Source organism: Pongo pygmaeus, chromosome 5, assembly GCF_028885625.2.
Source record: "Pongo pygmaeus isolate AG05252 chromosome 5, NHGRI_mPonPyg2-v2.0_pri, whole genome shotgun sequence".
In the NCBI taxonomy this organism is placed as follows: domain Eukaryota; kingdom Metazoa; phylum Chordata; class Mammalia; order Primates; family Hominidae; genus Pongo; species Pongo pygmaeus.
The window spans coordinates 79,851,402-79,875,220 of NC_072378.2; the positions used below are offsets into that span (position 1 = coordinate 79,851,402).

Below are 23,819 nucleotides of genomic sequence, written 5' to 3' on the forward strand. Positions count from 1 at the left end.
AATCAAGAAAGTACATAGGAAGATGGGAAAGGATGCTGGTAGACAGCCAGTACTACCCACTATATATGTAAAAGTCACAGTGATTCAATGCATTTATTTAACATGTGCAAATTATGAGTGGTCTTCTATGGGGACAGTTTTGAATAACATATAGAAAGTACTATATAGTACTGATATTCTTCTGAGCATCAAATATTTAGAGAAAAAAATCTGTGGTATTTTAGAATATAATATAATAAACATCAAATAATTTACTAGATCAAACATGGTTTATTAACTTAAACACTATAGCATATAGCAATCTGTAGCACATCTTACTGACTGATCCTTTTTTGAAAAAATCATTACTCACATTGTTGATGTTGTGGCAGAATCTAGGACTTCTATAATTACATTTCTGGAGATTATCAGGCAAATGTGTGGCTTTACCTTTTCTGGTTACTATTTTATAGAAAAATGTAATTGCTAGGTATGTCATTTAAGACCCTGCAATCTATTTGTCTGAAAAATGGAACAAATGCCAGTAAGAGTTTTAAATGACTCTCAAAGCCTCCTGCAAAATGACATTAGCAGTTGAAATAAAATATTTAACAGTCTAAAAACTGTTTAAGATAAAGCCCATAACTATTGACTTTAGGACTGTTTTGTGTACAATGTAAATGACACATGTTTGAGTTAATCTATTTGATGGTGGTGATCACATTCTTAAGAAATGATTTGGTATCTCAAAGCAGTTTCTCAACTAGACAGTGAGCAGAAAACCTGTTGCTAGTTTTGGAAGTTTAAACTGTCAAACTTCAATTACTTCTGTTCAATTTGGGATTAAAGTTTGAGATTAAAAACACATGAGCAAAAATCTCATAACCCCAGTTCAGTCATGAGAGAAACACCAGACAAATTTCAATTGAGGGATATTCTACAGAATATATGTCCAGTACTTCTCAAAACTGTCCAAGTCATCAAAAAACAACAAAAGTCTGAGAAACTGTCGCAGCCAAGGGATACTAACGAAACAAGAGGACTGACTGTAATTTGGATTCTGGATGGGATCCCAGAGTGGAAAAAGGACATTAGGGCAAAACTGAGGAAATCTGAATACAGGTTGGGCTTTAGTTAATGTGTCAATACCGGTTCATTAATTGTGACAAATACACTGTACTAGTGTAGGATGTTAATAATATTAACAATGGTGGAAACCAGTTGTGGGATATATGGGAAAACTGTGTACTATTTTCATAGTTTTTATCTAAATTTTAAAATACCTCAAAATAAAAAGTTATTTTTAAAGATGTGGGGATACATTTTTCAGGAAAGAGTCTCCGCCGTAAGGTTACTATAGCAGAGCCTGAATGCTACTGTTTGACGAATGAAAGAAGTCCTGTATTCTTGGAGATCTTCTCTGTAGTCCTCCAGGCTGAGGCATCACTTAGATTTGGCATTTGAGACCTTTATTGTTGACCTATGAAATTCTGTTTTTTGTCTGTCTCTCACTTTGTTTCACCATAGTATACTATAGGTTATAGGAGCAAGAAAACTGATTTTTCTTTGAAGATCCACTGTGTATGCCAGACATGTACTGGATTTCACTAAAATTAACACATCCAATTTTTAGAAACTTGTAGGATAGGACTACCCTTTCTACAAAAGAGGAAAACAGACTCAGAAGAGTAAGTTACTTGGCCAGGCATAGTGGCTCATACCTGTAATCCCAGCACTTTGGGAGGCCGAGGTAGGTAGATCACTTGAGGTCAGTAGTTCGAGACCAGCCTGGGCAATATGGTGAAATTCCATCTCTACTAAAAATACAAAAGTTAGCAGGGCATTGTGGCTTGTGTCTGTAATCCCAGAGAATCGCTTGAACCCAGGAGGCAGAGGTTGCCGTGAGCTGAGATCGCACCACTGGACTCCAGCTTGGGCAACAGATCGAGACTCAGTCTCAAAAGAAAAGAAAAAAAAGAAGAAGAGTAAGCAACTTGCCCAGAGTCACACAGATGCTTACTGACAGACTGCATGAGAGCCTTGTTTATTACTTGACTCCAATTTCCAGCCTTTCTACCTTCTCATATATATGCCTTCTTTGTTATGGTAAGATTCAGATTAGCAAGATACTCTTTTTAACCTGTGCCTATGTTTAAAAAAAAATTTTTTTTAAGTTTGACATAAGTGTAAGCCTTCAGGAAGTTGCAAAAACAGTACAGATGCTCCCCAACTTATGATGGGGTTACCTTCCAGTAGACTCATTATTGAAAGTATCGTAGGTCAAAAATACATTTAATACACCTAACCTGTAACTTAGCCTTGTATACTTTAAATGTGGTCATTAGCCTACAGTTGGGCAAAATCATCTAACACAAAGCCTATTTTATAATGAAGTGTTGAATATTTCATGTAATTTATTGAATACTGGAAGTGAAAAACAGAATGGTTGTATGAGTAAAGTACAGTTTCTACTGACTACATTTTGCTTTTGCACCATTGTAAAATCAAAAAAATTTTAAGTCGAACATTTCTTAAGTTGGGGACTGTATTAGTTCATTCTCACAATGTTATAACAACATATCTGAGACTGGGTAATTTATAAAGGAAAGAGGTTTAATTGACTCACAATCCCACAAGGTTGGGAAGGTCTCAGGAAACTTACAATCTTTTGCATTTCACCATGAAAGAGTTCGTCCAACTTTTTAGGTTTTTATTACAAAATAAATAGTGTTTTCTCTACCCTCTCTGAACCTCGTATTTGAGGAATTCTCACACTTCTCTTTCAGGATGTCTTTCCCCACCCATTTTGTTTATGGTGGTAAGATTATACCAATATGGCCAGCTTTTATGTACTTTGTGATCTCGCTACTATGAAGTTAGCCCCCTTCAGCAATTTATTCAGAATAATGCATCTTAAAAAAGTGTTTAATGATTTCATAAGGTCCTGGTGTTTCTTAATGTCTTCCTTTCTCTTTTTTCCCTCCCCTTTTCCCCTCCCCTCTTCTCCCCTCCCTTTTCCCCTCCGCTCCCCTCCCCTCCCTCCCTCCCTTCCTCCCTCCCTTCCTCTCTCCCCTCCCCTCCCTCCCTCCCTTCCTCCCTTCCTCCCTTCCTTCCTTTCATTTTTGCTCTGTGACCATCTGTATGTTCTTTTCTTTTTGTCTGTCTTTTAGTGTTAAAATGGTCACCTGACAACCATCTGAGTTGAGCTTTGTCAAGAACTAAGGGCTGAAGTTCTTTTTGTTCAGACTATGTTTCTGTTTCCGGTATTGAGGGACTAAGGACTTTCAAGCCCTTCTCATTCTCCCAGCCTGAGAGATATTAAGGGAAAACTAGATTTTGCAGGTAAACTTTGATTTGTTGAATGCCTGCTTTGTGCCAGACATTGTGTGCTACGATATATTCTATTAAAAGGATTCAGGAAGGGCATTTACTCTTTTAGCTACTGAAGTTTGGTTTTCTTTATTATCATGCTGATCAGTGTACACTGGCAGTGTGGCTGATTGAGTGGAAAAGGGAGAGCCACACAGTCTTGTCACTCACCTAATCGATAACAGATTCAGGACAAGGACTCTCATCTCCTGTCTAATACAATATTAGCCCTAAACCCAAAGAAGTTGAGATGTTTTGCCATTCTTTAGTTTTTCCCAAAGGGAACATTTTTCACAACATAAAAAGATAGCTGATTGGAATTAACTTATACTTTATAAGAGATCAGTGCATATCTAGAGGCGACATAGTAGAAGTTTCAAACAATCAGAAATCTCATAAATCAGAATTTAAGGGAAAACAAATATACCCTCCTGAACGTTGTATAATTGGGTATACAGAAAACTTTCTAATTTTATTTTGCCTTCATTTTTAGACTAACTTGCAATTACCCCAAGTTGCTAGGTAGCAAAATTATTATGGTACTAGCTCAGAATTTGCTGTATTTTAATCAGCCTTGGTGACTGAAAACACAGAGAGAATGTCAATGAGGGAGAAAGGTTTTCCTTTACTGCCCCTAGATAAAGCAGATGAAAATCTGTTTCTCTCCACAGTAGATTCCTACTCCTTGCCAAAGGAACAATAGACAACATTTATAAAAATACAATCTTTGTGCATGTTGCTAGGGTACTCAATTTTGAGCCTTTTTCTTTACAATACATAATCATTTAAAAAATACTGAAAGAGGTAAGAAATAGGGAGTGGAAACCAGTAGTGTGAGTAAATGGGAAATTGATATCTTTAAGGCACTAGATATGGTAATAAATATATTAGATTACTAGAAGAGAAAAAATACTTGAATAGTAGCCAAGAAAGGATTCCAATTACTTACAAACTACAGTGAATACTTTCAATTCTAAAATCCCCTATTTTAATTTTTCTAAGTTTCTGAGAAATGGGCATTTTAGTATTGCTCCTTAAAAACTTTTTTACTGAATAAAATAATTTTCATGAAATTACGAAAACATAGGATCTGCTCATATTGATAGTGTGTTTGACTTACCACTCACTGTATTGTGTCTCACTTAGATTACCAGCAAAAATATTACTCACATCTAATGATATTTCTGGGTATCCTATCAATGAACCCTGAGAGGTTACCTGGAGAGTCTTGTAATGCTCCCTAGCTACTCCTGTATATATTCTATAAAATATAGCCATGTAAAGTATCAAGACCATCTGTTACTGTCTTCCTGCCAGGGCTGGTCAACTGGCCATCAGACACTCTGGTTGCATCTGTTTGTCCCCTTCTTCCTACTCCTCCATTGTCCCCCTTTAGGTGTCTCCCCCTCCTCCCTGTGCTGGTGCTGCCCTTTCATAGGCCTTCTCTCAATAACTGGATCTCACCAGCCTCCTTTCTGCATTCCTAGCTTTGTACTTGCTGTGTGACCTGGCAGGAGTGCATCTCCTGGGTTCTTTGCAGATCTGGTTTCTCCTTCTCAAATGACACCACCTTAGAAAGCCCTTTCCTGAGCATACTATGCAACTCAGAGCTCCCTGTTAGTCTCTATCACAGACCCCTTACTTCCTTTTTAGCACTCTTCAAACACCTTCCCCCCACTAAAACATAAAACTCTATGGGGATAGGGACATAGTGGACACTCACATATTAATAAGTGATTGAAACATGAATGCATTTTTAAAAAGATCAGTACCAACGTCCTAAAGGCTCCTGGAGAAGGGCATTTGAGCTGACTTTGAAAAGTGGAATGTGTGAAGATAGCAGGGTGTAGGAAAACAAGGGTTTGAGAAGAGAGAGGCTTGTGTCAAGCTGATCTTATAAAAAAAAAAAAAGCTTTGGTATGAAGGTAGGCATGTGCATGTCTTTACTGGGCTTTGTGGAGAAAATAGAGATAAAGAATAAACTTTGGGGAACCAGGAAAACCTTTTATCTAGCAAAGGGACATGATCAAAATGGCACCAAGTGTGGCATCTAGTGGATGAGTTGAAGGTTCAGGAATTGCTAAGAAGTAAAAGCATCCACACCCTACTTCCTGTCTTGCTGACATATATATATATTTGGCCTCATCAGTGACAAAGCTCATTAATGCTCCAGGATGAAACAGAATAGAAATAGAAACTGGAATTGTTTGTTTAATCTATATTTATGCATTCACAAATATTTACTGATGCCTGCTCCATGTCAGCCATTGTACCTCTGATCCATTTGGGCTTGTAAGTCTGTGTATGTGATACTTGGCGATGTTTTTGCGTACCTAAAATGAGACACCACTTAAGAGATTTAGTTGTTGATACTCGAACCAGTGAAGACAAAGCTGGCAAATACCTCCCTAAATAGGAAGGATATGTATTTAATTTGGAAAATGTCAATTTATTTGTTACCCTACACAGTAAGAATTAGATATCTAGAAACAACTACAGGTATGAAATATAACTGTTGAAATGTATGCTTCTTTTAAGAAACTCCAAGAGCTACATGGAAGCATGTGTTGTTTTCTTGTCAGTTTTCCTTCTCATATGCCATTTGCTCCTGAAATACCCAATTTTTTTTTCTGCCCAGACCTACACACCCAACCCACCTTAGCTGTACCATCCTTAGATTACTATGTCACAAATTTTACCTTGTTTTGAAACTGAAGTACAATGGCTGATTTTGCTATTTTTGCATTTATTTGCAAAGCTGAATTCTAGTAATTATCAGCAAAGTTAATCGTTTTGCACAAAAAGAGGTATATTTCTATCTTGAAACTAGGTTATATTGTTAATGCCACAGAAAAGGAAATGGCTTTTTCAGAATATTAGCGTTTGTAGCTCTTGCTTATTGATAGGAAAAGTTAGTTGCCATAGTGATCTAACAGCCTCTGGAGGGAATGTAGTCATGGCCTTAAGCATCCGGCAACCCACCCAGTTGAGAGAGCCCCTCTGAAAAGGATTTCCTTCCATGGAAATTGAATTTCCTAAAAAGAGTTTATTTTAGCTTAGATTTGCTTATAGGTTTGTTTTGCACTTTTACCTACTGTAATTAAAGGAAAAACATTTATAATAAAGACAGCATATATTTCTTCAGGGATGACATTAAATAATAGATTTTTGTGTTAACCATTCCATAAATGTGTTCTCAAACACACAAAATGACCTTTATAACTTTTATTCTTGTGAGCTATGGAGCTTAAAAGCAAACCACTTCGACCAGATTTTGATCCAATAAATTTATCAATATTTGGGGTTTTTAGAGTTTCAGTATATATTCTTAGGTGGAGGGAACTTTCATGGCCCATCAAAATCTGCTCAAGCTGTGCTGGGTGAAACAGCACTCATCTATAATACTCATGTAACATGAGCCAATCTGCAGTCAGTTGTTCTGAATTCTACATCGCTCACAGCACAGGTTGATGTGTGAACACTGTATTTACAGGACCAAAACTGCACATTTGCTCTGCAGCTGTGTTTAATGGTTATCAGTTTGGCACACAGCATGACTGCTTTGGAGGGAGAATAGACACTTCTCATCCCTTTTGGCAGTTATGAAGTAACTGAAGTACCTACTGCTGAAGTGATTCACTTGAGCTTAATTAGATTTGCTACATAATTAGCATTTGAAGAAACCTAAAGAAAATCCTTGTGGGTTGGTTGTTATGTCAATTGTAAGCATGCTCATTTGGGGGAGACTAGGAATTGAAAATGATGAAATTTAATGCACCATAAACCCAGATGTATTATATGCATATACAATTTTTTAAAGCGTTTTTAAAAGCTATGCTTCGCAGGGATGACTGAAATGCTTGTCTCAGACAACTGAGACCTGTGCAAGGGGATTGATCCATCTGCATGTGCCCATGTCTGCTTGATGGCGCTTATGTGTGTACAACTAGCTTTACACCTCTCATGAGAGCCCACAGCTCTTTAATAAACACTCCAGTGCCAGCCGTGAGGGCTGTGCCAATAACCACCACTTGAAGCTGGAGAGTGCAGTCTGAGACAGTGAGATCCTATACTGCACTTGTATTTACATTTTAAGGTTAATTTAATTGCAATGGCTTGTTCTGGTATGTGTTGCTTTAATTGCAAAAAAAAAAGATGAATTTAATTTTATACTCAGGAGACATTTATTTAAATACTCCTGAAGTTTGTTCTTTAGTATTAGAGTTCTACAAAGTGAATTAACTGTGGAGAATAGCTGTAAAATACTGAGAGGAGAGGTTAAATTTTATATTCCAGTTTAAGTTAAGGCTAGGATAAAACTTGTAAACTATGTTTATGTAAAATATTTTCTAATCTGTCAAAAAGTTGTCACATTTTAATCAAATTACTTAGTTACCTAAATTTTTCTAGCCATAAATAAGGAAATAAATGAGGGAACAAGTTTAATTTATTGATGAAGCACTCTGATGATTTTTTTTACCCTTAAAGAAAAAAAAAACAATCTTCAAACTTAACATCCTACCATAGGTTCACCATCAAATCTCAAGTCAGAATCAGGTTCAAATCCGAATTCAAAACCAGTTTTAGAACTCAAGTGGCAGCTCATGCCCTGCATGCAGGCAAACGGCTAGGAATTAATCAGAAAGTTCCACCCATGTCCATCCTTCCTCTTATTTGCTCATCTTCCCAGCAAGCACTAAAAAGAAAAAAAAGTGTACAAATTTGTGCAGAACCTACTGTAACTCTGACTAAAGAGATCCTGTATTCCCCAATGACCGACCCCCTAGCTCCCCCAAAAAGGAATTAAACGGCTATGCTTTTTATAAATGTTTTTAAAATCATTATTGGACTTGACATAAACATGCACATAATTCCACTAGTTTCTTTTTCATAGGTACAATAATAGCACTAAGTACAGAATTCCTCTTGTATCCAAGCAAGACTCTTGTGAAAACTTAAATCTGAAGTCTTGTGCAGTGCACCTAAAATTAACCAGGAGACTTGGTGCATATACCAACAAATGTTGTACACCTGTGTGATAGTGGTCACCTCACTTAACCTCTCCCAGCTTCAGTTTGTCTTTACTACTACATAAAGTTGTTGAAAGGATTAAAGGAGACTATATAAATAGCTATTTTTATTTATAATGAAATAATATCTGTGTGGTTACTATTTAGTCTGGGCAACTAAATAGCTGGGTTTTTTTGTTCTTTGTACACATGCACATATTCGTTTTTTAAAACAGGCATATGGGCAAATGCATTTTTTTCTATATGCCTCCATGTTGTTTCTCTGGATTTCCGCCAGGATGGGATGCCAATTATGCACAGAATGGTTTGCGTGTCCATGGGTGCTTATATAAGTCATTATCTTTGGTGTATGACAAATACACAAACTCCTGTATCTCTAGTAGCCTATAATTCCTAATTGAGGGACATGATTGAATTTATGTAGTTTAGACCCAAGTAAGTAGATACAAATTATTAAGTAAATGCCCTGGTTCATCTAAACAAAATATGTGACTAATAGCTTTTTATATGAACTATATATACATTTAGTTTACCTAAGTTTATTAATAAATAGTATCTCTGAGCATTTTTAGTTTTATATTTTATACTTAACTATGAAAGTATCCAGAACCAGATTCCAGTCACTAACTACCTCTTCATTAGTGGATCAATGGTTTTATCAGATTTATTAGAAATTTGTCTATACTGAGCATGTAATATGTACTTTGTGAAAATAGGTATAAAACTGGGCTTATCTTATCGGCATACCATTTACCAAATTATGGGAGTAAAAAAGGAGGCATGTGTATTTTTCCCCTAATTCTGAAATGTCTCCCAGTTCTTAAAATTTGAATGTGAAAATGTGTGCATGCAAATTAAGACATTCAATCTGAAAAGCTTCTTTGTATAAAATACTAACCAAATTTAAAGTTGAACCATAGGGTAAATATAGTAGAAAAGCATATTTTGAATTCTGAATTTTATTTCCATTGGACACAAACAATAATTACAATTGCTAGGTGTGTTTTAATGAATAGTTTGAACTCATCATGCTAGCAAAAATCATCTGTATATAAATAATAGAGCAATTTCAAGCAATTTTTTCTTACTTAGGTCAGATATTCCTGCCAGAAACTTGTTTGCTTTGTTAATCTGTTCAATTATTAAACTTTGAGAGTACAAAGATAAATTTACTAATGGGGTTCAATTAACAAATTTCTGATTATATTTCCCTAATAATTGATGATAGTATAGAACATTTATTTCTGCTGTGCTTTATTAGTAAAATTGCAGTGATCTGGTGACTGGAATTACACTGCTGAAAAATGACTTGGTCTGATTTATTCACTGAGCAAAACCAAGCTTTAAAGGCTGTGTTGCTATGGCACCCAAGATTAACTGTTAAAAAAAAAATAAGTTTAATTTTAGCAAAAACATTGGTACATCTCTTTTGGCATTGTGTAGATAAAAATAGATTTCCCCCTCCCCTTTTTCTTGTCTTTTTTATGTTTAGCAAGTCCTTTGCATTCTTTTAAACATACACTAAAAGAAATTTAGCATATTTAAAGAGAAGGGAAAAAGCAGTAAAATAAAACAGTGTTTTATCAAAAGATTACAATTTGTAAAATAGCAAATATTTCAGTCATCATTTTTTATATGTATATATATACTTTTCATTTTGTCTAATCCTTTCAAAAACTATCTGGCTTCTCATACTTTTTAGAAAGATGGTGCCAGAGAGGGAGAAATCACTTTATTCTAGTAGTTTCGTTTTGTAATTAGTCTTCAAACTTAAAAACAGGTTGCAAAATTGGGACAGTGACAAGTTTTAGGAGAAATCTTAATGTAGCTCTAATCTTTCAAATTTTAAAAGAATATGTTTTCTGTTTCGTGAGACAAAGGAATTGTCTGGTTGCTTTAGCCAGGATTGATTTCTGTCTTCAGAACACCATTTGGTGGTGTTAGACTGCTAGATGAAGAATTTAGTGGGGAAAAAAAAAACAAGAAGAAAAATTGAATGCTTTGTATGATCATCAAAAGCCACTTTTCAGGAGTATTTTACATTTCTTGGTGCCAAGCAAATCAGAAATTCTACCTTACAGAGAGCGATTTGTTCATGAGATGACCCAGTGCTGCAAGTCGCTTATGTTTATCATTATGCTTCCACATTCTAAGGAAATTCCACTTTCAAACATTGCCGTCAGTGCTTTCTTCTATAGGAAGAATTTGAACTATAAAATTTGAGAAGCTTCAGCGTCTGTGGAAATTTGAGAGCATTGCCTTTTTTCCTCTTTATTGACTGTAAAGTGTTTTAACAAAAGCACGGTAGCCCAGTACATTTTAAATGTCAAAACTTGCACATAGTGTATCTCATAAAGAATTTAAATTTTAGACTTTGAACTTTTAAAGCCTCAAACATCTTTAGAGGCTGACTACAGCAAATAAACAGAATGTTTTGCAGAGAGATTTAGTGAAGAAAATTTTTTTTTGCCATTGTTTCTCACAGTGCTCTGCAGGTGAAAATGGTGAGGAAACTTTGAGTGATAGTTCAAGACTATGCAGGGGAGAATTTGAAAGCAGAAACAAGCTTTTACAGATTTTACCTGGAAAAACAAAGTGGTTTAGATGAGGTGCTAGTTCTTACCTTTATGATTGCTAATTTAGATTTTATAAAAATTGAAATGAGTTAATATTTTAAAATATTTAAGTATGGTCTCTGGACCACAATAAGCACAGTGTACTTTTTAAAAAAGTGACTTTATATAAGATTATAAATCACAGAAATGAGTTGTCACTTCCTTGTTGTTACTTATTTCTGATTTTAAAATAGCAAAATTTATAAAGCTATAGTTTTGAGAAAATAGTAGTAATTCATATTCTTATAATTATTATAATCTCTAAATTAATACATAAATTATTGATTTAATGTTAAATTTTGATTTTAAAATTTAGTTCAGTTTCTACAGGTAATATATTGAGGTTCTGACAATTTTATATTAATGTATGATTTTATTCTGACACAGCTGTTGAATTTGAACCACTAATTATTTCTAAGAATTTGTTAATACCATTCTCCAACTTTGTTTTAGGTAGCTAGATTGTATCCAGGGAAACCCATTTAGATCAGAAATAACATTTCTTTCTAACTTCAAAAAATAAGCATCTGCTTTAAAAATGGAATCTGAATTTAAATAAAAATCCTACTTTAGGATTCAGTTCCATTCTTTAACTAGTGGAAAGAAATCTTAGCAAAAAACAAAAAAAACAAAAAAAACAAATTTACCAAATTGCCAGTAATTTGCATTAAGGAGGAAGAAATGGATTTTTTTTTTGTCAGGAGACATTGAAGATAGTTCAGTGAAGTTAAGTAATAGAGATCTCAGATTTTAATTTAGTCAAGATTATGATTTTACATAGAAGCACTGTTGAAATAGGCTTGATGATAATGTTTTAAGTGTTATACAAATCTGGATGAAATTGTATCATCTACTGTGTTACTCATTGGTTCAACTGTGTTTTAAAAGTGAGAGACCTTATATCAATGAGTGTTTGTTCTGTGCATCTCATGTGCATGATGTTAGCAAAATAAAATAAGCATACCTCTAACATTTGGGGGAGCATCCTATTAGTTTGGGGGTAGGTTAGGGACTCTGCTTTCCAAATAATTAATTTCATAGATCCATGCTCTTGAAAAATTGGTACATACTAATATATTTTTAAACTTTATTTTTCAAACATGATATGTATTGTTTAAAGCATTAGCTTAAATGAAAAATAATATTTTACATTCGTAAAGTTCTGTTTATTTAATTCAGTAATGAAATTAATTTGGAGTTGTTGGCATACTGCCTTCACAGGTTTCTGTGACTCATTTGCTGAGAAAGTGTGATTCAAGAGACCAGAATCATTTTTTTCTCATTTGCTAAAACTCATGTTTTGACTATGGGCAAATGTTCATGGCAGATCTAAAACAAATTTAAAGTAAATATTCTGTGATAATATTTGGAAGCTGAGTGATGTCTAGCCTTACATAACTAGGACAAATATAAATCTGTGAGTTCACGGACTTTAAAAGTATCAACTATACATCATTTTAGAATACTGCTTTTGTTTTTCTCATATTCTTAGAGTTTAACTCTTCTACTACTAATTATGACCTCTAGAAGGTAATTGCATTTAGAAGCAAAATATCTGCTGTTTTATTAATTTAATAATTAAGGACTAAATGGTGTTCCAGTGTAGGTTTAAAAGTAAGCACATTCACACAGCATTTAAAACTATTTCTTAATGTTTTTTTCCTAGAGAAGAAATGATAGCTCCATGATCGCTATGTGTTCTGTTCAATACTCATTATATTTATAATTTATATTATATATATATTTATCCATTATATTTATAACTTAGTCCTGTCCAAATAAAATATATTCTCATAGTTAAGTGTGTTGTGGTAGTATAATGATTACATGAAATAACCTGTTGTTTGCAAAGTAGTTTAAATGTTAATTTTCTGAGTTGTTACTTGGAAATTAAATTGTGGAGTGATGTTTCTCATTGGTCCAAGGAGCAACATAAAATCCTGATTTATCAGATAATCCTACAGGAAACGTATGCGTGTTTTGACTTATGATATGTTTCTTAGTACAATGTCCTGCTTTTCTGGCTTTCCATTAAATGTTTAGAAAAATTAGTTAATAGTTTTGCAGGAAAAGAAAGGAAATTTATCAGTCTATACCAGCTATATAAGAAGTAGGAACATATATAAAAGACCTATAATTTTCCGATCTCACTTTGAACTTTTCTTCACAGTTTTCCAACTCAAGATGGTATATAGTCTTGCACAATGGGCTGTAGCCAACTTTCCGTCAGAAGAATTGAGTAAAAATTATTCCAAAATTGTTCTTAGAAATAAATCTGAGCCTGGAATTGTCTTGCATTAAAAAACAAAAAGCAAATGATTGCTTTAAAAGCACACCAAATGATATTGGATGGTCTTTATTCTTGACTCTGTTTTTTAAAGTGTGTATACGTTCATTACATCCAGTTGTCTATTGGGCTCTTTTACTCTAAGTTATCGGAAGTTGACTGACAGGCCACTTTTCTATAGTGGGAATTCTATAGTGGGAAAATAGGCGCCTTATGTGCGCGGAGGGATTTCCAGCCCCCCCCGGAACCAGCAATTAGCGTTTGGGCGTCCTGCTCCCCACCAGGGGGCAGCACCGGACACTGCCTTTCCTAGAGGCCTGAGTGCATTAAGGCTTTCTAGCAGTGCTCTCCACCCGTCTTCCTCATACAGCCCTTATGTATTTTTGGTATTTTCTTACACATTTTAGGCTTAATAAGTGTTTAATAAATGTTAGCTGTTTAGGCATTGTGCTATACGGATGCTACTTTTCAGGTCTGACCATTCTGTGTACCTGAATTTTGTCTTTAATGATAATTTGTTCTATTATTTAAAATACCTTGCGTTTATTATAAATATGGGATTCTTTTAACTTGTAAAATCTAGCAATTATTGAGCACTATGACATGTCAGGCATGAAACCAGGTACTTTTTATATGCTACTGCAGAATCTAAGTAGACATAGAGGCAAGATAACAATAGCGTCATAAAACAATAGGAAACTGCAATAACGGGGAATTGTAATACTTCTATTTTGATGCTGAATAAACAATATAAACCTCGGGGAGGTTAAATCACAATGGAACAAAGATCCCTTCGGATAGAATTCCAAATTCCATGCTGTATCAATTATATTATGAAACCTTGCCATAAAAAAAAAAAATTGTTGAGGGTGAGTGAAGCCACGATGTGTAATGCCTGAGACAGAGATTTCAGTGATGTAACTCCAGTGACATTGTGACGAGGAGAATTAGGGATTGACATACTTAAAACTTGAATGGAGAAATAGGGTTATTGAGAGATCCCAAGGAAACCTGTGAAAACCTTAATATATGTGTATTTATGTACACGTAATATGTAACATATTACATTCATCAAAACATGGGAATAAATTGACATACTCTTAATTTTTAAAAGCCCCATAAATATATTTTACTTAAAACCATAATGGATCTTATTCTTTTAATTTGTACTTGTGCTGTCTTACCTGCTAGAAAATTTAAAGATTATCTGTCCTTCCTAATTTTAACAAGATACTTTGTTTTACAAAAATAAAACAAAACAAAAAGGTACATTTGTTTTGTTTTGCTACAGAAAATAGTCAAATGAAGATATTTTGCCTGTGTCTGTGATTTTAATGATTTGGAATTGTTATTTCACATTGTTTGCTTTCTTTTCTGGCTATAATGTGCATAGCAATCCAGATGGCTAATATATAAACAATTGGAGTTATGCTTATTAGAATCATTTAGTGTGGCTTAGGAGGTTCCCAGTACCCAGGACCATCTGTTCATTGCTCTGTGTATTACCTTCATGATCAAGTTTGTGTTTTCAGCTCCTTCACATATCTTAGCCTCCACCTTTCTTTATATGTGAAAGAGGCTTCTAAGACTGAACTTAACTCATATGCCCCTCAAGGCTATGTTGTCAAACCTTGATAATCCAAGCCTGCCTTCCACATTACCATTCTTCTTTATTCCTAATTCATTTTTTTCCCTTATCATTGCTATTCTCAATAGTAGGGTCTTAAAATTTGCAGAAGAGTGACTAAGAAAATGGGCTTTGTAGTCAGGTTTGAATCTTACTTGGCTGTGTATATAGTGATTTGATCTTGGGCAACCTCCTTTATCTTGGTTTCCTCACCTGTGAAATGGAGTATAATACTGACTTCATGGATTTCTTAAAATGGTTAAATGAGATAAAATGTAACTCATTTAGCCCATGCCTGGTTTATTATTAACATAATTTAGAATGAAAATTCTCCTGTTGCAAAAAGGCATATTCAGAAGTAAATTCAAATACTATATTCTAAAATTTCATATGCATCTTTTGGAAGAAATAGCTACTTTTCTTTAAGCACCTGGCAATGTGAAAGCACATATGACAACAGAATATAAGTAGGCGGTACTAAATCGTTGTTTTGGGGTTCATTTTCAGTCCTTCTTACTGGATCCTGGGTGCAACTTTAGACCCCAAGTAGCTAGAGAAAATTTTCTCTAGGTGCCTGTCTGTTGCCTCTGGTTACATGTTACACTATAATCTGCTTTGGAGCCTCACAGCCACATCTGTCATTGTTCCACGTGAACTGAGCCAGCTTACATACACAGCTCTGTAGGGAGAAAGACCATAAACGAACACTCCCCGTTTCTAGCCCATATTCTGCATTATACATGTCAGTCTCTCAACAGCCGTGTAGGCTATGCCATTACTTAATTCCCAATTTATGTGGCTTACTTTTTCTGAATGAAAAGTCATCAAATATGGTTTTTAAGATATGGAACAGAAGAATATGATTAATCTGAATTGTCATGAAAATTCAGGGCACATGGTTGCTATGGTTATGGCGTCATGTATTTATAATGCAGAGATACTTTGTCGTCATTAATCTACAAACTTGCCAATGGGATTCGGTATTTTTTTTCTGTGTGTGTGTGTGTGTGTGTGTGTGTGTGTACGTATGTATGTACATGTATACAGCTTCTGCATGAAAACACTGAGGCTGAGCAAGGTGTTCTGTTTTGGTGGTAGTGCAGAGAAACATACTCACACATAAATTATTTATATGTGAACCAATTCAGTGAGAAGTAAGTACAGCTGCTTAATTGACCTAAGGGTCTTATTTCCAACTGCTTAAAAATAAGTGTAAACTGAAGTTCGTGGAAGAAATAACTTAAGGCTCTTTAATATACTTTTGTTGGTAAAGAGAATTTCAAGCTGTTTCAGTCAGTTAGCATATATTCTTTAAAAAACTGAATACCCTATTCATAGTCTTCTCTTATATATCCTTGAATTATCTTCCATGATTTTTACATTTTATATACTTATAATGGTGTATTATAACAGCTTAATGCTACATAATTTACAGTAATCGTTTCCAAATTAAGGAGGCCCTATGTGTAAAATCACAAATTTATGTAACATAAAACAGGAACTTTTATTCATATAAGAAAATCATTATTCACTTTACTGTTTTCCTTTATTTCAGCATCATTTATTACAAAATTAATACTGTTTTCAAAAACCCAAAACAATATATTATAAAGCACAACGTGGAGTCTTCTCTCACCTCCTTGTCATTCCCAGCCTCAAAGGGTAACCACTGTTTACAGTTCAAGTGTGTCTTCACAGCAGATGTTTTTCTATGCTCGTGCAAACATATAGATGTATTCCTGGAAAGAGTGATGCTGGCATTCTTGAGGAATTAGGAGCATTGCTATTTGAAAAAATAAAAATCCAGTTTGATGATATTAGTCATTATGCTGAAAGGAGTGATTTTAACAAATACCAACAGATCTTCTTGTGGTAGGCCAGCTTTCCAAGTTACTAGTTCAAGAGAACAGTCATTTTATAACCGGTATAAAATCAAAGACGTTTAGTAAAATATTTTGCCCTTAATTTTCCATGGATAGCTTGTTTATGAAGAGTTCAGTATTCAGGGAAGATGGAAAAACAGCCCTGTGTCAGCTAAAGTAATAAAACCGACTTAATCCCAAATTGACAATTTAAAGCCCTTTAAAATTACTTGTTGCAAACAAGAAACAATCCACCCAGTCTGTCATCTCTTTTCAGCTTATTAGTAGTGGAATCTCTTAGGTGGCTCTTTAAACCGTGTGTATTAAAAGTCCTAAAGTTGTTCGTGGAGATTTCCAGTTGCTAGGGAATACCAACACTTATTTGGTGTTTGATATTGTAAATCATGATAGTTATTGGGGCCAAAGGGAGGTCTGTAGATGTCCAGTAGGTTCTCTTTGGAGCTAATTTGTGCTGTTTGCATTTTCTTTCTGCCCCAATACACTTGTCACTGGAAGAGATCACACAGAGGGTAGGGATAAAGCATGAGGTATCATGATTCCTTCATGTAAAAATATTGCTCAAATTAAAATGTGAACATAGCATAATACGTAAACAAAATTGGACCTCCTTAAATCCTTTATAAAACAAGGCAATGTGTAAACATATGAATAAATACCAAGGTTTTGCTTTAAGTAATAGCTGTGAATGTTAAAAGTAATATTATTTTCCTTAGAATAGTTTAATCACATATCCCTTTTAAATTTTTTAAGCTTTTAAACATTTTATTTTCAGTCTGGGCCTGGGGGCTCACACCTGTAATCCTAGCAGTTTGGGAGGCTGAGGCTGGGGGATCACTTGAGCTCAGGAGTTTGAGACCAGCCTGGGCAACATAAGAAGACCCCATTTCTGAAAAAAAAAAAAAAAAGAAAGAAAGGGAAGAAAGGGGAAGGAAGGGAAGGAAGGAAAGGAAGGAAAGGGAAGAAAAAAAAGAAAAGAAAAGGAACAAAGGAAAGCGTCGGTGATGCACACAAGTGGTCACAGCTACTTGGTAGTCTGAGGTGGGATTGCTTGAGTCTGGAAGGTCGAGGTTGCAGTGAGCCGTGTTTGCACCACTGCACTTTAGCCTGGGCGAGAGAGTGAGACCCTATTTCAAAATAAATTCAAATTTGAATATTTTACTTGAGTAACATTTTTTTTCTCCTGAAAATAATTTTCTACAGTGTTCTACTGTGGTTGAGGTTTTACATGTTTAAACCAGATCTCTAGCCTCATGGGGCTCATAGTCTCTCGTGGAAGACAGATAATTGGGCAACTACAATGGATTATGCCAAGTTCAGTGCTTTGGGAGCTCAGAGCAGAAGCCCCTCCCTCATCTGCCCTGTAGGGCTGGGGAGGTGCTGTCAAGGAAGGCTTCCCAGCAGGAGTGATTCCTGAGGTAATAACCTGAGATTTGTACACACATCAGTCAGGCAAAGAGCTGTGGACTTGGGGTGTGAGTGGCCAGAGACCCAGCATCATCTGCAAAAGCCAGACTATGAGAGAGATGAGAACATAGTTAAATAACTGATAGAAGTTCAGTCTGGCTGGGGCATGGAGGAATTACAAACATTTATTATGAAAGTAATACATGTTCATTGTATAAAATGTGAGAAAAACAGAAAATGAGAAGGTATATATTATTGCCAATTTCATGCTGCAGAGTTAACTACTGTGAACATTTGTTGCATTTTTATAATTCTTTCCATTTATATTCGTAGAACAGCATATTTGATATTATCCCAGTTTGGCTTAGACAATAGATATATATACAGGTATAAAATGCATATGCATACATGAAAACACACAATAAAACTGAGATCATGCTAACATGCTGTTACCTGCTTTTTTCATATTACATTATACTTAAATATTTTTAATGTCCTTAGATGCAATTGTATTTTGAGTGAGTGAAATATTTTAAGTTGCACTATTTCATTTCTGTGAATAAAAAAAATTCTTGAAGTTAACCATCCTGATTCTGTCCGCAGGAGGAATGTTTCTTGAACCTAGAGGCTCCTATATCAAGAGTATGTGGTTATGACACACCATTTCCTCACATTTTTGAACCATTCTACATCCCAGACAAATGGAAGTGTTATGATGCCCTTCGAAAAATGATCAACTATTGACCATATAGGTAGGTATGCATCTTGAGAAAGCTATTATGTGCCCCTGACATTAACGTACTGTTAACCAAGACACAGCAATCATCAGTGTTTTGTATTTTGGTAAAAGGCAACTTTTGGAAGAAAATAATGTGCTTTAGAAAAAAAATCCAAATTTATAATAGTATATTTACATTTTTGTTGTTGTTGTTGTTCCGAGATGGAGTCTCACTCTGTCGCCCAGGCTAGACTGAAGTGGTGCAATCTCAGCTCACTGCAACCTCCCCCCACCCCCGAGTTCAAGCGATTCTCCTGCCTCATCCTGCTGAGTAGTTGGGATTACGGGCGCCCGCCACCATGCCCAGCTAATTTTTGTGTTTTTATTGGAGGTGGGGTTTCACTGTGTTGGCTCAGCTGATTTCAAACTCCTGACCTCAAGTGATCCACCTGCCTCAGCCTCCCAAAGTGCTGGGATTACAGGTGTGAGCCACTGTACCTGGCTATATTTACATTTAATAGAAACATATCTAACATATGTATATGTGATTTTTTTTTTTTCTGTTTTTGAGACGGAGTCTCACTCTGTCACCAGGCTGGAGTGCAGTGGTGCGATCTTGGCTCACGGCAACCTCCGCCTCCCAGGTTCAAGCGATTGTCCTGCCTTAGTCTCCCGAGTAGCTGGGACTACAGGTGTGCACCAACATGCCCAGCTAATTTTTTATATTTTTAGTAGAGACGAGGTTTCACCATGTTGGCCAGGATGATCTCGATCTCTTGACCTTGTGATCCACCTGCCTTGGCCTCCCAAAGTGCTGGAATTACAGGCGTGAGCCACCGCGCCTGGCCTGTATATGTGATTTCTAAAAAATAGATGCATGCATATGTTAACATTGAATAGTCAATCACTAGATGAAGATGCTCTCTACCATGGTTTAGATTGCGAGTGTACTTTATACCATTGTTTCAACTTCAACCTTTATTTTTGTATATATTTTTTCAACTACTTAAACTGTTCATGAGTAGGCGTACTTTCTGTATTTAAAAATGGCCCCTCAACACCGTTAATTTACATTCCAGTTATTTACATGATAATTCATGACATTCTGAAACTTGCCTGTATATTATCTGAAAAATGGATTTCTTGAGCAAAAGATCTGTTTATTGTATATAAGGGAAAATTTTACTTGAAAACAAACAAACCCCAAAACCCAGCACCACTACCATTTCCAGAAGCTTTTTTAGCAAGTGAATATTTTTACATAATGCATAATAAATGGTATTTATTCATTATAATTTTCTAAGTAATGCTTATCAGCCCCTTCAGTGGTGTTATTCTAACAAAATGAATACATTACAAATTATTAAGTTAGCTTTTCAGAGTTTTAATATAGAAGTTACTATCACTGACACACTGATTTTGAAATGTTTCAAAATGAGTAGATATGATTAGATCCTTTACCTTTTAATATCTAGTTTTTCCAAAAATGATAGTAATATCTTTTGAAGAACCATGCTTTTTCCAAAGGAAAATAAACTCTATATAATAGCACATTCTCTACTTTTTAAAGATCAGAAATGCTAGAATTCTTGACTTTTGTGTATGGGTAGTAAATCTAGCTCACCAAAAATCAGAGTGAAACGCCTTTACATTTGTGCGGATAGAGAAGTTAACTCTCCCTCATATGTCACTGTGCTACCATATTCCCTACATTTTCTGTCTGTTCTAGTCTAAGAATATTGTTATAAATGGAAGTTAGGACCATTAGCCCACAGATGCCTGTATTCTCTCAGACATACCGATGTAGATGCTGTATTTCTGATGTCTTCTTAATGTCTGTGAAAGCAACTGGCATCTACAATAAGTCACACTTAGAACTGGTTAGAGGACTCCCTCACTTTTGTTGTCCACGTGGTTCCCTTCTGTGGACCAGCCGTAATAAAGAGCCAAAGTAATGATGGTGGCCACGTGCCTCGTTGCTATTTTTAAAGTAATATTCAGATGTGGTTTTAAATTTAGATTATGTATTCCTTTTGAAACATAAGAAAAACATTTAAACCTATGCTGAAAATACGATAAAAGAAAAACAACTCCAATATGCTAAAAGTTAAATATGGTATTAAAGAAAATAGTCACGTATGCAATTGAGAATGTCTATAATTTATTTTACAGAAAAGCTGGAAGATTATGACTAGATATGGAAATATTTTTTCTGAATTTTTTTTGTATTTCCTCCGACTTACCTCTTTTTGAAAAGAGAGTTTTTATTAAGTGAACAATCATGATATTGGCTGAAAAGTTCTACATTCTATTATTGTATTGTAACACACATGTATTGATGATTTTCATTAAGAGTTTCAGATTAACTTTGAAAAATATTCCACATGGTAATCTTATAAATTCTGTTTAATTACATCTGTAAATATTATGTGTGTGATAGTATTCAATAAAGTAAAATCAAATTGTCTTTGGGTTGTATGTGTTCTTTTTTTTTCCTTTAGTAAAAAGTTTTTGTTTCAGAGTAATAGCTTGTGAATTTGTTAATTAAATCTGAATTAAAGTACAGTATTCGCTATAGAAATGGTGACTTCTCAACTTTATTGTATTTGGTACAGTTCTTTATGACCAGGATGGTTATATGTTGACAGAACTTCTAGAATGTTTTCCCTCATTCTTCCCTCTTGCCTGAACAAGGTGTCATAATGAATGTACTCACCTCTCCAGTGTGTGCTGGGTGGTGGGGCAGAATTTTTCCTACTGCCTCTCTTCTGTGAGATGGACAGCCTAAGCCTGTCCATTACAAAACTGCCAAGTTTTAGCTGTAGCTGTAGTGTTTGCCATGATGTTGCAAAGCAATTTTTGCCCATGTTCTTTATATTATTATTTGGATAAAAAGAAAAAACAACAGTAGCAGCAACAGATGACTCTGACAGGAGGAAACCTCCTTATTGGGGATATTGTCCAGTCCTCTTGTTTCTTACTCTGCCTCTTCTGCCCTTCACCACATTTTAGACAAGCCTTAGCCTGTCTAAATAACGAATCCTCCAGCAGAACCCCTCACCCCTGACACACCTCCCCTCCCATAGTTCCAGAAGGTTTCCTCTCATGGGTTCCAGGAAAAAGGTCTCTACCCCCATAAAGCAAAGAATGAGGGTTGTCATGTTTTCCTTTCTCTAGAAACACTGGAAAAAAGCAAAAAGAAAAAAATAAGAACACTTTTCTATAACTGCAATTGTATGTGTCCCTTTAAAACTGTAATTTAACAAGTTGTGTCCTATCTATTTTTACCAGCAATTTGAAGGAGGATACAGAAGGTCACTTTTGTAGATTACCAGAAACTTGGAGGCAAAGTAAAAGCACTTGATCACAGAATCTGAATAGCTATGATCTGAAATAATGAACCCAATCATTTGTAAAAATAAAACCCTGTCCTTGGATTAAAAATAGAAAAACTTGTACAGCATAGGAAGGGAAAAGATGTAGTTTGTCAGCGACAAGTTTGGAAAAGATTTAGGGAGTCCAGTTGGCTTATCATACAGAACATTCTGAGTTTAAGATGCCAAAACTCAGTATGGATTTTGGCTTTGGTCTTTGTTCTCCACTAATGGCTCAAAGCATCCTACAGGGAACTCTGCACTGACACGGTCAGTCCAGCAGAACAGGACATGTACGGTGGTCTGCCACCTTGGCCTACAGTGGGTTGTAGTTAAACATATTGATTTTAGTGGAACTAATTTGTTATGGCTGTTGTATCTTTCTAATGCTATATTTTCTATTCATTTGGTATTTTAAGGATTTTCTCTTAGCTATTTTAATTTTACTTTCTTTAACTCTATTTTTGAAATAGCAAGTGTGAGAATAACTATGAGGATGATCTATGTACTAAATGCCTGTATTTGAGAGCCTCTTTTCACCTCTAGTTAGCCCTGCAGTCCCCACAAGTAAGCACTCCCTTCTCTTCCAATAAACCTTTACAGTTAACACTAAACTCAATCTATGGCGTAAGACATACATACACATTTAATTTATTGCCAAAAATACATTTTTACGTGAAAGAAAGAAAATAGTGGCAAGAAGGCACTTGAGAGATTTTAAACGAATGCCAGGTCCAAAATCCTCCACTGCTCCCAGCCTCACATAATAATGTCTGCTTCTTGTGACAACATGGATATATAAACTAATTTAATTTTCCATGGTTTAATATATCTAATTCTTTCAGGAAAAAATAAATAACTGCATTCTATGCAACTAATAGAATAGGTAACTAAAAGACCTGTGTACATTTAAAAAAAAATGAGAAATAAGATTCAGAACTTCTAGAATGTTTTCCCTCATTCTTCCCTCTTGCCTGAACAAGGTGTTACATAGCTAACTAAAAGACCTGTGTACATTTAAAAAAAAAATGAGGAATAAGATTCAGAAAATTACCTCAATTCAATACCTTAGGTTTAAATCTCATAATCTAAAAATTCTTGGTCAAAATGTTTAGAAGACCCACTTAGAAGGGCCACATTTGGTTTCATGTAATCCGTTTCTCATCAGCTTGCCTAGAGTGGATACATGTGGTTTCTGGCTGCCTAGCATCCCGGCCTCCACCTTCTAGAAACAGCACTGCTGTTTGTTTAGAGAACTCCCTCTCCCTACCACATGTGGTTTTGGAGAGGCTGCCAATCCCAACACTGTGCAGTGTTAGCCACAGAGATGGCCCTGATGCAGACCCAGCCAGGTACCTCAGAATAGAAAGTGAGGATACCCATGCAGAAACAAAAAGTATTAGACTCAGCCTTGTCAATGACACTGCAGTCTAAAAGACTGTGTCTCAAATTTTCACCTGCTCCAAGTACACCTGAAGCTACAACTGATAGCTGCTAACCAGCTAGGCACACAGACTATGTTACTTTTAGCAG

At 35.3% G+C, this 23,819-nt stretch overlaps 1 protein-coding gene across 4 annotated transcripts in view; it reads left to right on the forward strand.

The window, feature by feature from the left end:
- BCKDHB (branched chain keto acid dehydrogenase E1 subunit beta) overlaps window positions 1-23,819 on the forward strand; it is a 252,291-nt gene that overhangs the window by 218,341 nt on the left and 10,131 nt on the right. Inside the window, exons 10-11 of one of the 4 annotated variants that reach the window (XM_054490938.2) lie at window positions 18,798-18,946; window positions 21,085-21,379. The exons of 1 other annotated variant lie outside the window; for it this stretch is intronic. In XM_054490938.2, the coding sequence (XP_054346913.1) occupies window positions 18,798-18,938 (141 nt within the window). In that variant the 3' untranslated portion in view covers window positions 18,939-18,946; window positions 21,085-21,379. Of the gene's footprint in view, window positions 1-18,797; window positions 21,380-23,819 lie in introns of those variants that run through there. 2 more of the 4 variants (XM_054490936.2, XM_054490937.2) reach the window with 2 other exon arrangements.